This window comes from Hippocampus zosterae, chromosome 19, assembly GCF_025434085.1.
Source record: "Hippocampus zosterae strain Florida chromosome 19, ASM2543408v3, whole genome shotgun sequence".
NCBI classification, from domain to species: Eukaryota; Metazoa; Chordata; class Actinopteri; order Syngnathiformes; family Syngnathidae; genus Hippocampus; species Hippocampus zosterae.
This window is the reverse complement of record NC_067469.1, coordinates 5925679-5940920: the sequence shown is the minus strand read 5'-3', so window position 1 is coordinate 5940920 and position 15242 is coordinate 5925679. Positions and strand designations below refer to the sequence as shown.

The following is a 15242-nucleotide window of genomic DNA, read 5'->3' as shown; positions in this document are numbered from 1 at the left end:
ATGACCAAATGGTGTGTTGAATTTATTTTATTTTGTGCGCTGGGTACACACAATCAAATCTGGATTTCAATGTGTTTTTTTTCTGGTCTACTTAAAAAAAAAAAGTATATGGATCCAGATTTTATTTCGTGCAACTGCTGGATACTCGGGTAAATTCAACAAACTTGCGTTTTTTTCCTCAGTGCAATCACTGGTCAGAACATGGCCTTTACTTGCTCTCGAACAAATGCCCTCTATTATCTATCACTTCTGATTGTATCATTTAAATAAATTGCAGTCCCAATTTTGCTTTGAGGAAGAGCAAGTTCCCTTCTTACTACTGTATACGGTGAAAGAAATGTAGTTCTCTTATAGTGGTTTAAATGATTAAAAAAGGAAACCCAACATTTTTTTTACATAATGATCAAGGATTTTATTTTCGTAGTCTCTTCCATCAGTTTCAGCATCATTACAGAAAATGTTTATAGTACAGCGTTGTTCAATGTCTCCTCATTGCTTTGTAATAACTGCCTTAGGAGTGCTGGTCACATATCTGTACAATATGGTTCTATTTATTTTCTTTTTTCTGTACAATTTTGTGAAGTCGGTTAAAAAGGCTGTCAGCAATTAAAGAAGCTGCTTCTTCTCTTGCTTTTTTTTCTTAAATAGTTGCTCAAATAAAATATATTTCCCCTTCCCCACCCCAAGCTGATCCCTGGGCAGGGGGGGGGGGGGGTTGTAGTCAGGGTGGTGGGCAGGGCGGGAGCAAATGTTCCACCTGGTTACCGCAAACTTAAGGAAAGCTTGGGCGCACCCTGCACCCCACACCCCTCTCTGACTCCCTCCCACACCCAGGCATTTGGCACGCGCACATAAACAAGACTCACGAGATAAACGACAAGCAAAGCTCTTTGTGAAGCCAATATGATGCATACTAACGAGAGAAAAAGTGTCACCTTGATTGGCGCTCAAAAGCGAAAAAGACCTTGATGTGCCCCTCTTTTCCTTCGAACTGCAGCACCATGGGAAATCTGGAGTCTTCATTATTTTTCTTCATTTTCAAAACTAAATAAATAAATTAAATTAAAATCAGGGTACGGGTATTTTTCCACTAAAGATGAGAATTCTCCCCCCAAGTCCTGGCAGGCACCTACAGCTGTCTATTAAAATGCTACTGCTATAGATAAGGTCTAGCGTTGAACACACAAAGCAATTGCAATGAAAGGAACAAAGTTGCCTTAATATAATAATGATGAGAAGAATAATCATAATAATAAGAATAATCAGAATATATTACAGAATAAATCTCTTTATCATTAGATTTTTTTTCCCCCTCCATTAAAAGTTGTATTTTCTCTTTCAAATACTATACTCTCCGTAAATTAAGTTTTTCTTATACAGTATCTAGGCTGTGATCGAGATGTCGACTATATCTCAACGTTCTCCGAATCAACAAAAACTAGCTGTGCCGTTGCATATTACAGAATCGTCGATGATATGTGGACATGCACTGTGAACCGCCCGTGAACGACCCTCGCGAGAAACGACGGCGACCCTCCGCCCCCCGCCGCCACGACATCATAGCCGGCCGATGACCATGACGTCCACCACTTCCCCTTTGTGCAGCTCCACGTATTGCTCGGTTTTGGGAGGTAGCATCAGGAGCCCGTTGGCGCTGCGCATGCTCATCAGTCTGCTGCTCACCTGGTTCCCTGCAGGGAGCACAAGGGCGAGCAGCTTCAAATGAGATCAAAGGGCTACGCGGAAAAGTGCTCCCCACCACATTCTGCCGCGGCCCATTTCCGGGACAGTTTGTGTAAGGCGCATGTCGTCAGATGCCTGAGGTGTAAGAGGGCTTCGTACGGCCCCTAAAATCGCGAAGGAGTTATTCCAATACATTAATCATGTCAATATATTTGCGCCACATTGTGACAGTAAGGAACCACTCCTCTATTGAGAGGTGCCGATCCCGGTGGCAACTTGGTGAGGCACTCCGAGCATGTTTAAGTCAACGGGGGGCCCTCAAGGCACACCGAGACGGCGTGTCGTGCGGCTAGCCTCAGAACGCATCTGATGTTACCTGTGCTCTGGGCCCACGGCAGAGGTTCCTGGTGATGCCACGTAAGGATGCAGCGGTGATATTCGGGGCGAGGATCCAATTTCACATCACAAGATAACTGCAATTGATCATAGAAAGTGATTAGGTATTCTTCGAGACAAAAATGACACCATACCTTTGCGTTCAAACCCAAAACATGGCGGTGAATGTGCTGTGGCTCCACCCGCGCTTACCCTCGCTTTGATGATGGTCGGCCTTGGGTCCAAAATGCCCTGCATCTTCCTCAAGGCAGGGATGACAAAAAGATTACATGTGACGACAGCGGATACGGGGTTTCCTAGGACAGAAGCCCGCGAGGAAGGATGGATGGCGGATGGGCAGAGAGAGGGAAGATAGATGAAGACCAACTCCTCGTAAAAGTGTAGCAAATCGCGTCTTTCTCTCAACTTCACACACTACCTGGGAGGGCAAAGATGAGTTTACGAGCACCGTCGATATCCAGCGTGGCAAAGGTGGTTGGGAGCCTGTAGGTGGAGGGAGGGGGTGGGGGTAGGAAAAAAAAAAAACAGTTGACATTGATTCGTAGTTAGTAGTCATCCACGCGGCAGTCAAACATGTTGCAGAACCTGCTGGTTACCCTGGTTTCATGAAGACCCGACCAAAATGTATCTGAGCATGAAGATCTATATCCAGCACCTGCTTTAGGTAGTCCTGCAAATCAACATTTTATTTTATTTTTTTTTATGCTGCAGTACTTAATGTCTACCACAACGTGTCAGTGAAGCCATCAGCTTGGAGTTAATTGATACCTTCTCTCCCATGGATACTCCGCCTGAGGTGATAATGACATCAGCACGGCTGATGCCTTCGTTCAGAGCATTGAGAAGGTCATCGGGGCTGTGGGATGCACACAAACGCACCGACGGTGTTGAATAGCAACTCATTTAGCCGAATATGAAACTGTTGATGGTGAGAGAGAGCGAGACAGAAAAAATGGAGGCGTACTTGTCCCCCACAATGCCAAGATTGATGGTTGGGTAGCCATGTTCCTGGATGGTGGCCAGTAGGGTGGAGCGGTTGCTGTCCCGGATCTTCCCGGGATGGAGGTCATCCTCTGGGTTCAGCAACTACGTGAGAAGAAAAATACTGGATCCAGCCGTTCACAAGTGAACAATTTTATAAATGGGATTGTATTCCGCCACCGACTGTTGAATTTTGCGGTCAAAGCAGACAGCGATGACTGTGCATAAACATGAGCATGGCACTCTGCCAAATTATTTCTTTCAGCAAAGGCTTTTTGGAAATCCAGACAATGTGAATTTATTACAGTGGATTGAGATATAATCCTCCAAAATGAAAATCAAATTCCCCATGACCTACCTCATTTCCTGTCGACATGACCGCCACCACGGGAAATTTCTGCACCTCCACCTCCGTGACTCCCACGGTGGCCAGGAGGCCGATCTCAGAGGGGCCCATGTGGGTGCCCTTGGCCAGCACACACTCGCCACGCTTGATGTCGTGACCAATAGGCCTGATGGAACAGACAGGACGGAAAATGCCTTTGGAGGCTGATACGTAGATGCCGAATCCAGGACACAAAGGGGGTGGGGATGCAGAAGTCATTTGGAAAAATAGCACCAAAGACGATTTAGGTTGGTGTTGTAGCTTGTTCCATAAGGGTTCATTTTGTCTCTTTTTGCAGATGGAAATCCATTTCCGGTAACTAACCTGATGTCCTGGCCTGGCCGAGCCTGAACTAGAATTCGTACTTCCAGTTCCTCGGTGCCCTGAAAGACAAACTAGTTGACAGAAGTATTTTATAACGACAGTCATATCTGCTGCTTTTTCACTGCACAGTCCCGGTTTAGCTCGGTTCTACTCCTCTATTTGGGGTGGACAGTTTTCAATTTGAATTCATGAATATTACCATTGTGCATATATCAGCATGTGTGCATTTTTGCCATTTCTAAAAAGATATGATTTGACCACGGGTGCTACAAATAGCATCTGCTAAGGCATCAATCTAACGACAAAGATCGTAGTCAATTCTGTTGAGGCCGAGATTGACAATTCCCTTCAATCAGAGTCAAACTTACATCTTCGGACTCGCGGAGGAGCTCCGTGTCTTCCACCTGAACGACGGCGTCAGCCCCGCAGGGGATAGGAGCGCCGGTTGTCACCCTCATCACCTGGCCAGGCATCACGGTGTGGGTGGGCTGCACAGAGACACACACAGGGACAAAGCAAGAGGACTCGTCTTCACTGTGAGGTCATTTGAGTCATTCCAAAGTTGACTCTCCGTCTTACTTTCAGTTAAATGTGAGAGATGCCCGTCAAAAATAAAGCAAAGCATGCTAGGAAGGTGTGAATGCTGAGGCAAGTATTCATAGAAATTGGATTGGCTTGGATTAAACTTTATTGCCAAATGTACTGTATGTGAATAGCAGCACCGCTTCGTAACGGCTATTGCGCAATAAAATGACAAAATGTCTTCTTGGGTTGCAAAAAAGGAGGAGTCGGGCTCCTTCCCGAGCAACTTGAGGTGACGGCCAAAAGTAGCTGATCTCACGTACAGGCAAGGTGGGCGCTCCAGACATGAAAAGTGACGCAAGTGCTTCTTGAGTGCGGCTATGCCGAGCGTGCTGACCTGCTCGCCTGCTTGTGACTCTCCAATGATGAAGCGGTCGCCCGGGCCGTCGGCGGCTAAAAAAAAAAAAGCAAGAAAAAATATCCATCAAGAGTGTGCTGATGTGGGTCCACCAGTGTGGGAGGGGTCTAATTGAGTTGAGTCATTGTATTTCAGTGGGCTGCAAAAGGAACAATCAAGAGGACAGCGAATGCGAGTAGAGTGGATTATCTCTCTTGTGTAGAATTTGGTCATTTTTCGATACTGTGTCATTCAACCTTGATTGTGGAATGACAAACAGTGTAATGACTGGTGTTTCGTTTATTTATGTAATAAGACATAAATCCAGTTTTGTTCCTTTTCTTGTCACCTTCCAAGCACTAAAAATCAGTGCACATGAATGCCTTTGCAGGCCCTCGGGACGGAAACGCAAAACGTATAGAAAACCTGTGGCGTGCGCACTCTCTCGTCTCTACCAGCGAGCGCTGACAGCAGATGCATCGCACAATTTATTTCTTTTTTAAATATAAGACACGTCAAAACTTTGGGTCAAGTCGTCAATACAACGCACTGGGCGTGATTGACCCAGCATTGCCTCAGTCCCTTTTTGAACCCAACATTGAGTAAGCTCTTTCACCCAATTTGGCTACTTTTGGCCTAGCACTGTTGTGGATCATTCATTTCATCATTTCATGCAGGCGCCACAAAATTAGCATTTTGCAAAAGGAGCAGGAATCAACTGCGGTACCTCTCACAGCATAGCCATCCTTGACAGAGGCAGGGAAGGGCGGCAGGTTGTCTTTGGCATAAACGTCCTGAGCGAGGACTCGACCCATCCCGTCTGCCAATGACAACAATCAAAACACAGCCCTTCCATTGACATGACACCAGAAAAAAAATAAAAATACTGCACTTCTGGAATTATTGATTCAAATATTCTGCTACTGTACACACACACGTGCATGGAAGCGACGCAGCATTTCAGAGAAAAAGGGACGTGCAAAGATAGGAAAAAAAAGTGGTGGGGGGGAGAACCAAACGCTGCTTTGCTGGGCTATATATGGACTGCATCTCATTTTTCTGAGCGGCTTTATGCAAACGAGGGTGGTAATATGAAGCTCTGATCACTGATACCAATGAGCACATGTACATAGACATGACACTGCAGTTACTACCCACGTTTGTCATACACCACACGACCTTTCATCACTAGGGATTTTCCCCTTTTTCCTTCAGTGGCGCAAATTCTACAGCATTTTTTTTAAAACCATGGCAAAGACTTGGGAATGTAAATAGTATAGTTTTATTTATTTTTGGGGGGGGAAGACGGAGCAGTTAGGTGTCTGACACGATTTCAAGAAGCTTTTCGAATCAGCTTTATGTTTATTGCTTCACAGCCGCCACCCAAGGGAAAGCGGTTTCTTTTTGAACGGCGTTTGAGTGGGGTGCGTCATTAGTTACACATTACCCCATTTGAGTTTAGCGTACGCTTAACACACATTTCTTGTCATGCTGAAAGGAGCGCGGGCAATATAGAAAACATTTTGACTCGGGGAGGCGGCAGTTCATACACTACACAATGAGCATGTGGTGACGGGACACCAAGCTCCACGAGTGCAACCGCGCTGACAACGGCACCAAGCAATCAATTATGCGCCTTAAATTTAAGTCATTGTAATTATTATGACGTGACACACACCCACACAGCATTCCAGAAGGGTAGCTGCTCCAGCTGTCGCCTGTCTAAATATTTCATCTCTCATATCTCCTTTTCCTCACTGCTCTGTCGCCTCGGCAGCTGCGCTCCTGCAAATCCAGCGTGTATCCTGCTCCCCAGCTCGTTTAAAACAAAACAAAAAAAAAAACTACATAACTACTGGTAATTTTATGAAAACTAGGAATGCATTGAAAACTAATACAACTCTTCCCAGCAGATACTAGTCACTTCTTTATGACACTGCCGTGCTTGACAAGTTAAAAAATGAGATCATGAAATTCCCAAGATTCTCAGATTCCTGTCAAGTCTATATTCATGTGGGTGTGCGTAGAAATTGTGCTACGCCACCCTGAGAGGGTTGACGGCAAATATTAAAGCGCGCTCAAGAACAAACAAACATGACTGAGATTGTGGACCTTTTTTTTTTGCCAACTGATGAAAGGGAAAAAAAACCTGACATGGATGGGTGCTCACCTCTGTAATTGATGATCTCGGTGCTCAGGACGGCCGTCATCTCCAGCACAGTGATGAAGGCCTTGTCCATGGAAGTGAGGGGGAAAGGGGACATGCGGTGTCTCCGGGCCACCTTGGTAATGTCCACAGCACTGTGACCTGAAATAAGTGTGACATCACTTTTGGTCCTTGACCCGACTTTGTAAGCAACTCAAAGCTTTGGAAATCTACAGGTGCATCTCAATGCATGACAAGATTGCAGGATAGGAATGGATTTCCGTCGCTTAATTCAAAAGGGAAACTCATACTGTATATTTTACAGTATATATTCACTATACGGGGAAGATTTTAATGATCCATCAATTATGTCATTTTCAAATTGCAGAAATTATGTGGGACTGGGCTTCCGTTATGTGTGCATATTCCTTTCATGGCTGAATCTGAGTATGCTTTCGCAACATATAACAAAGCAATCGGATGAGGTCTGGGGGCTCTCTTTTTCCCTCTCCCTGCCTCCACTTCCCTCCCTCCCTCAGTGCCGAATCGGAGCAGCGCTTTGATTTGCCTTGACCCAATTTCTTGCCTTTAAACGTACACTTACGCTTCTGCCGCGCGGCGCGAGGCTTAACAACCTCCTGGCAAAACATCACATCGGCGAGAAACATGCACGGCGTGACAAACCCGCCAAATTACGCATTGCTTGTCACATCACAAGCGCAAATAAAAGCCATACAGAGAGTACACACGGTAACAAAAAGCAACATGTTCTCACCGGCAATTTGTGCATGATCCAATGGCGAAGAAAAAAACGTAATGAAAAAAAAAATCTTGAGATCTGTGGGCCTCACGTGTTCATGTTGGAGTTGGTTTAAAGTGCAGAGGCTATAAATGAACATTTGTACAGACTTAGAGTGGACTCTACCAAGTCAAATGCTCAAAACTGAGAACAATTACAAAAATAATGTTCTGTATTCAACTTTTGAGAGAACAGGCCGCGTAGGGAGGGGACACACAAATGACTGGCAGCGACTGAAGTGGAAAGATTGGCACTCACTTGATCTTAGGATATTCTCTTTGCTGCTGCATCGCGACTGCACCTAGAGATTGATGGAGGGGTGGGGGGTGGGGGGGTAGAGAGAGAGAGGGAGAGCAGTGGAAATTGGAGATAAACAGTGGTGCTATTTCGACACGCTCGAGGTGTCACGTCAACGATAAACCGTGCCCTTTGCCCCGCTTGTTGGAACACTGTTGCATCGCCATCATCGTCACTGGCGTAGTAGCACAGCGCTTACCGTGAACAACCGCGCATGTCTTCACGATACATAATACGTTCACATCGCATCGAGAGGACAGTGGGCTACGTGCGTCGACGGCAGGACAGGCTGTGCGCATCAAGTGGACCGCTGCCCTCGGTTCGAGTCTGCACAATTTTGGTTCCAAATTTGGAGGAATCTTTTAACAATTGTCATCCAGACTTCTCAATCTCGTGTGTTGCATTACCTAACAGTCTGCGTCGGTTCTTGCCGTTTTTCTACATTTCACCCCAAAATTCCTTATTTTGTTTTAAAGTCCACTTTTGTGTGAATTGCAATTCCCAAGTGATAAACTAAAGTAGCTACAGTCATCACATCCAACTACCAAAAGGCCCTGCATCAACAGCTACTTCATGGGTAGTTAACCACTCGGAGGGATTTCCTGTCTGATTTTGGCTTAGTGCCACCTTTAACATCCAATTACAGTATTGGTGATCGAAAATCATAGCAGGCATTTGTACAATATACAATGCTGAATACGGCTCATAATTACTAACATGAATTATTCGTCGATTTTAACATCTTTGGAGAAGTTTGGATACATTTTAATTGAATTGGGAGGAAGGGGAAAATGTACCAATATGCATATTTCTTTTGAAATGGTTCATTGTCATTCTCTCACCACACGATGCAAATAGTTCTCCGTTTAACAGATTTTTTTTTTCACTGATGTAAAACTTCCCGAGAGTGACATCAACTGGATGAGTTAGACAGTGAAGTGCGAGGTGGATTTGTTCCAGCTATAACAACCCTTTACCTCTCTCCTCCCCTCCCTCACCGCCATCCAACTGGGCACCAAACAGCCAAGGTGAGCGGGCGGGAGGATGGCTGGGATGAGGAATGAGAGGTCATGGATAGACGCAGACAGTGTCGGACTGGTCGGGTTGAGCGGGATGAGCGTGACGCGGCCCTACGGCCCGTAGAGGTCGATAAGCACAAACAAGAAGCAGAGTGGACAGACTTGGCTAAAAACTACACAGAGCCGAGGGCATTGCAGTAAAGAACTGGAAAGAGGAGGAAATAAAGACTACTGGAGTGGCCTGATGGCAACTACTTGACAGACATCCAACACACCAGACATTGCTAGTGAAAAGCAGACTCACGTTAACCGCAGAGACAGATGGACAAAGCGAACAAAGAGACAGAGACACTCAGACAGCCTTTGCATGGAAAGGAAAGAACAGATGCAGAAAGAGAGAGAAAGAAAAAAGAAGACAGAGCGGGGCGTTTGTTTTGCGCGCTCCTCGCAGGAGGGTGAGGCAAAGGGCAGCGGGGCGGGTGGGGGCGGGATAGTTACTCGAGAGCTGAAGGTCCTCCTGCGATCATCTTTAAGCCCCTCCAACCTACACTGGAGCTAGTGGAGATAAAGCATCGAATCACAGGCATCAGTGCATCTGTTCCGGCAACCGTAACACCAACCACCCCCACACAGACGGACGGACAAACATACAGACAGGACAACCCTACAGGAGGAGCAATAGAGGAGGAGGAAGAGGAGCAGGCTGGACTGGATGGATTGACTGCATACTGGTGGCGCTTTGCGTAACAATCAGAATGGTGCTGAATGATGATTTCAAATCGAAGTCCTGATTACGATGCACCGTATCAAATATTATTGAAAGCTTAGATGAGTCTCCAAAATGTTACATGGTGACCAAAAGCCTCTTCTAAATATGGGACACAAAAAGTCGGAATGCTTCATGTGCTGAACCCTCAGCGCGGAGACGGAGTCGGGCTGGGAGCCTTCTCCAGCTACAATTGTTGGGCCATCCCAGGAGAACTTGTTAGACTGTTTAAAATCGAATACATACTTGAACTCGCCATCACAACTCTGTCATAAACCATGGACCTGCTGTGAAGGACTTGCCATCGTGTTAAAACTACACTTTTGTACAGTATGAATTTTATAAAATAAAGGCCCTGTTACTAGCTTATCTGAAACTCCCAAACTGTGGTCTCTCCTCAGTGCAATGCATTTATGAAATCCCACTCGTCGAGCTCTCGCTGCACTGACATACACCAATTTTAATGATGTATACTGTATATTGACCCGTTTCACACCACCACCGCGTTTTTGCTTTCTGTGTTCTAAAAGACTTTTTTAAGGCACACCAGCACAGCCTGTAAATCGCGAGGAGAAGAGGAATGAGAGGAGGATGGGGGAGGGGGGGAGCTAAAAACACAAAAAGCAACACACAGATCACATATGCAGACACTCGACTGCGACAGACACGATCACAGGCGTTGCGCTCCACGGTTACAGAGTGGAGCAAATGGCATCAGAAGCAAACTCACTATGAGAGCTACGCTAAGCAAGCAACTTCATACATCCCCCCCCTCAGGGTAATCGGAAAGTCAAGCCCTCAGCTGGACCACGGCAAGACAACCTCAGTGCACGGGTGATGTGATGAAACAAACAAAAGCTCCGGAGAGATGACGACAAAGACTCCACCATCGGAGAGCCATGAAAATAGGGGAAGACAGTTGGCGTAGGACGATGGACGCCGTGGCTCGAATATGGCGTGTCGCTGTGAGGATGTGATGTTGCACATAAAGAGAGGGGGTGAAAAAAAATTCACGCTTGTTACTAATTAACCCTGGAGCAACCCCCCCCCCCAACAAGTGGAATACGTTTCAATAAAGTATCAGAAGAGAGAAAGTGGGGATGCAAATGTGAACACACGCACACACCATGCACACAAAAAAAAAAGTTCACGAGTGAGCAAAATGATTTGAAATCACCGGAAACAGTTGATTGCTACCTACGAGCGTGTGGGATTGTATTCAGACAATGCTCGGGAACCTTCGCCCTGTATTCACGGGATGCTGCAGCATGTTTGTCATGCTGCGGTGCACACGCACGCTCATCCCGCAGCATGTCAACCTCAATCAATTGCCCCAGGAAGAGCCCAAAGGTGGCGAAAGACTTTGGACCCATAGTACCGGGCCCCATTAACGATTCTGTTTAATGTGATTCAAGGGTCCCTCCGATTTGCCCTTTGCAGCTACCTCGTAGAATACAAAACAGCGAGCGTGGCCAGGTCAGGGAGACAGAGGTGGCCGGGTTTCACAGAAATCGATGGCGCTAATAACCATCCGAGTGAGGAGATGCTGCAGGAAATGATGAGATGTAACCGCAGCCGTGCTAAGATCAGCACAAAATTAAAGGGACTGCCAAACAGATTTTAAACACAAAAAAAACAAAAACGGGGGATTTATTTGTTCGCCCGGGAGGAAAAGGAGGCCAGTGTACGACAATTCAGCAAGTGCTCTTTTAAAGCGGCCTCACTCAGAGAGAGAGGAATGGGAGTGATGGAGGACAACGTGTGTAATGACAACGATCTGCAGCCAAGTTGCCCTCCCTCGGAAGTGGCGAAAACAGACCAGGAGGGGAAACAACGCAAACTAAACTTCAGGGCAGAAGCGCTACTGCAGAAAGGACATCGACCGACCGAACAGGGATGGGGATGGCGATGACTGAAAAATAAATGCGAGTAGAGATACACGATGTGGACAAAATAATTAAGTCTTGTATGGTTGTATTGATAAATGTGACCCGCCATTACAAAAACCATCAGAGGTCGCACAACCACCTTTTGAGCTGGAGCCCTCACAAAACAATGGTGTGAAAAAGGATTTTTGTCCACATGGTGTAGTTTTAATGTCAGGCTTAGGGAAGGAGTGTCGTTGACCATGAAAGGTGGCGGGGGATGCACATGACAGCTTTGGGGAGGGAAAAAAAATCTCCATAAGGGGACTGCAATTGTAGAACTTTTTATTTCAAGTCCTGCTCACTTAAATGCCATGTGCATCACCAGCAACACACACCACCCCTCTGTGATGCGTTTTGTGAAAAGCTCTCCGGTTAAAGTTGGTGCCAACATGCGCATCTGGTTGGAAAACCAAAACATCTCCAGAGCACATAACCCACAGCAGGTGTAAGGATAGTAAACCTTCGCGAAATTACTTACACCGACTAAAGGGGCACATCTTCATTAAAGATGTACAGGAACAAATTTGATCGCCAGCTAAATTTGTAAATTTGATTAAAAAAACTGAAATCCTCACCAATTTGTATGGTTATTCGTCGACTTTGCTAAAATCTCGTCTCAAAGGTAGGTTGCGTATGTGTCTTCTGTGCAGGTTAAGTGAACATCTACGCTCGTCCAAAATGGCGAGGAAGGCTATAAGAAACGTGGTTCTGAAAAGTTCCTGTTAATGAGGCCATACTTTCAAGATAAAATCAGCGCCACCCATCCCTCTTGGACAAATTAAAGGTAACATTAATATACTTGTGATACGATAGTGCCGACTTGAAATGTTTGCAACAAGCAACGAGATTTAAAGTGTCTCCAATTGCAACTATAAATACTACCAAATCGCTACCATGTCGGCTAGCTGAATAACTCTTTGATGAGATTCCCATCTAGGGCTTCGCCTCCAAATACTAATTACTATGTGGTTTGTCGTCAATTTTTGTTTGACTCATTTTTGACCGATATAAATATTACGCCAATAAAATCAAACCAATTAGAGACCATTTCTTTGTCAGTGAGCTAACTTACAAATTCAGCAGGACACCAAACACTCATTCCCCCCACCACCACCACCAGCGCTGGAGATGCCAAATGCTGCATCGGTGCGTGTTATGAGCATGTTGGGTGCTACGGTGGGATGCCAGTGGCCTGCATGCCGAGAGATCGGACAAGAGGTTGCTAGAAGGTTAGCGGGTTTACCTGGTCCAAGGTAGAGTACCTTGACTTGAGCGTGATGACCTCATCCAGGTGAGCCCTGAATTCTCTCCGTGAGGCCTGGGGGAAGCCACAGGATAGTCACTCATCTTCATGTCACACAAACACACGAGCAGGGAACACGCATGACCGTTTGCAGCTTGGACAACCGACACTATAGTGTTAATAAAGCCCTTGGGGGGGGGGGGGTACGTGGAACAAGCTGTTATTTTCCAAACACAGGTACGCATATACGACACATACAGCCACAATCAAAAGCAAATCGACTGTAACTTCAGTTTCAATTGCCAATAAGCCGGCAACACAGTAAACAGAACCAGGACCCTGCGTGTGTCTAACTATTTCGGATTATTGACTCCGTTTGTTATTATGCGCAACAGAGAGACACGACGAACGCCGAGCGAGAGCACGAGCTAGCGAGCGAGCCTCAGCAGTGGAAGGCAAGTGGCGGTCGACCCCACAGGGTCCTGCACGAGCTACAAGCTAAACCACCTGTTGCTAGCCAAACCACGTGATGCTAGGCAAACGACCACCCGCCCCACAGTTCAATATCCTGTTGAAAAACACCATTTGACATCCTCTCACCTCTTGCTGGGGTGCCTATAACTTCTCCGCCACCCATCCTGTTTAAACGCGGATGGTTTTCACCACCACTCCACGGTTCGAATCCCTGAAGCGTGTACCGAGTAAATTAGATGAGTGGTTCCTGAATGGGGAGTCGAAGCGCGTTTTGATGACGTCGGTGGTGACGTTTGAACCCCCGCGAAGAGTGCGTACCACGTGACTGATTCAGGAAATGATACGATAGGTTCGAGTGTTCAAAATAAAAGCTACAAAGAAACGCTATGGATTCCCCTTATTACCAATTTGCTATCACATATCTATGCACCCCTGCTTAATCAGTACCATGTGAAAGAGTTTGTTCAAAAGCAGGTGAAATTCTCAGCAAAAAAAGAAACCGCCCGAGTCCAAAAACTTTGGATAAAATATCGTTTTTAAATAAAAACGAATAAGCACTTTATTTTACCTCATTTTACATTTTTACTTGTTGCATAAGCACAAACATAGACAAAGTAAGACAGACCAATTCATGTAAAAACACTCCTCAAACATATATTATTACAGTATGTGTTCAGAGCATGATTAACACACCACCATTTTATTGCATGCACCATGCATGTTTTACATTTTCTTGTCCACATGATGGCGTAGTCGAGGAAATGATTCATCTTGAAGCCACGAAGCGTGGGTCAAGTATTTCCCTGCAGGGCTTCACTGCTTTATGGGGCTTCATTTTGCCATCATTACCTATTACCACTCCTCAAATTGACTAAGCACAAATTGCACACCTGAGCCTTCCTCTTCCTCTACTCTACTAGCACCTCACAGCACTGCCATAGCTCCCTCTACAGGCCCCAGCTGTCACCGTCTACTCCTGTTCAGTGCTGCCATCTACCGCATTCAATCCATCATCACAGCGAGACCCCCTCACCACTCCAATAATGAGAGAAAATATTTTAAAATGTCAAACACCAAAGAACTCGTCTTACACAAATTCATAACTGACAATAACCTGGACTGGGCATCACTGAAACCTGGCACAAACACTTGGACTACTTTTCACTCAACCAAACCAACACCCCTAGATACACCTACATCGACGGTGTACCCAGCCTCGTGCCCTAAGAGGCCCCGGCCTGCCCGCGACCCTCGTGAGGATAAGCGGTTCCGATAATGGATGGATATACGACTGCGCGTATGTATGTGTGTGTTGTATAAAGGCTCATTATTGCACGGCTACAGGAAAATCGATGCACTGTGATAGCGGCTTTGTTAAGCGTCGGTGCGGTCATGCCTTTTATCAGCTACGGATGACAATCACCGGGCTTCAGGCCAGAGTACTGACGAGCTGCTGCGCACTTCTAGCACAAGGCCTAAGCTGCTCTTTGGGGTTGACAGAGCGGAGTGTGCATACATGAGAAAGTCAATATTCAACTTTCAAACTTATGTGAATGGTTGTACAGTGAGTCATCGGTTTATGACGGAGTTCGGTTCCTACTGCGGCAACAGTACGTACTTAAATTTAAAGTATACGTGCTGTAGTCCATCACTGGCAGGGACTGTCAATTGACAGCAAGCCTTCTCGAAACACTACCAGGGGTTCTGAATTACATTTAAAATCTATTTTAAGTTTTAATATTTGTGAAATTGTAATAATTCAAGTTTGATTGATTCCAATCAGATTTCAATCTCTGTGGGGTTTTAAGAGGCAGATTTGGTCAGATTGATCCTGACTGAAGGCATCGGTACCTAAAGACCATCGTCTTCACACAAAAACACA

The 15242-nt window shown here is 45.8% G+C and overlaps 1 protein-coding gene across 15 annotated transcripts in view; it reads right to left on the bottom strand.

Annotated features, from left to right (window-relative positions):
* Positions 1-386: 386 nt before the first annotated feature.
* Positions 387-15242, bottom strand: part of gphnb (gephyrin b) — a 50507-nt gene continuing 35651 nt past the window's right edge. For 2 of the 15 annotated variants that reach the window (XM_052053117.1, XM_052053116.1), the window contains 17 exons: positions 12887-12961; positions 10538-10678; positions 9448-9504; positions 7892-7934; positions 6859-6996; positions 5416-5508; positions 4689-4744; positions 4138-4257; positions 3770-3840; positions 3419-3572; positions 3044-3165; positions 2848-2935; positions 2676-2749; positions 2495-2562; positions 2272-2375; positions 2060-2156; positions 387-1691 (listed from right to left, as the gene is read on the bottom strand). In XM_052053117.1, coding sequence (XP_051909077.1) covers positions 1558-1691; positions 2060-2156; positions 2272-2375; positions 2495-2562; positions 2676-2749; positions 2848-2935; positions 3044-3165; positions 3419-3572; positions 3770-3840; positions 4138-4257; positions 4689-4744; positions 5416-5508; positions 6859-6996; positions 7892-7934; positions 9448-9504; positions 10538-10678; positions 12887-12961 — 1635 coding nt within the window. In that variant the 3' untranslated portion in view covers positions 387-1557. Of the gene's footprint in view, positions 1692-2059; positions 2157-2271; positions 2376-2494; positions 2563-2664; positions 2750-2847; positions 2936-3043; positions 3166-3418; positions 3573-3769; positions 3841-4137; positions 4258-4688; positions 4745-5415; positions 5509-6858; positions 6997-7891; positions 7935-9447; positions 9505-10537; positions 10679-12886; positions 12962-15242 lie in introns of those variants that run through there. The other 13 variants (XM_052053118.1, XM_052053121.1, XM_052053122.1 and 10 more) reach the window with 11 other exon arrangements.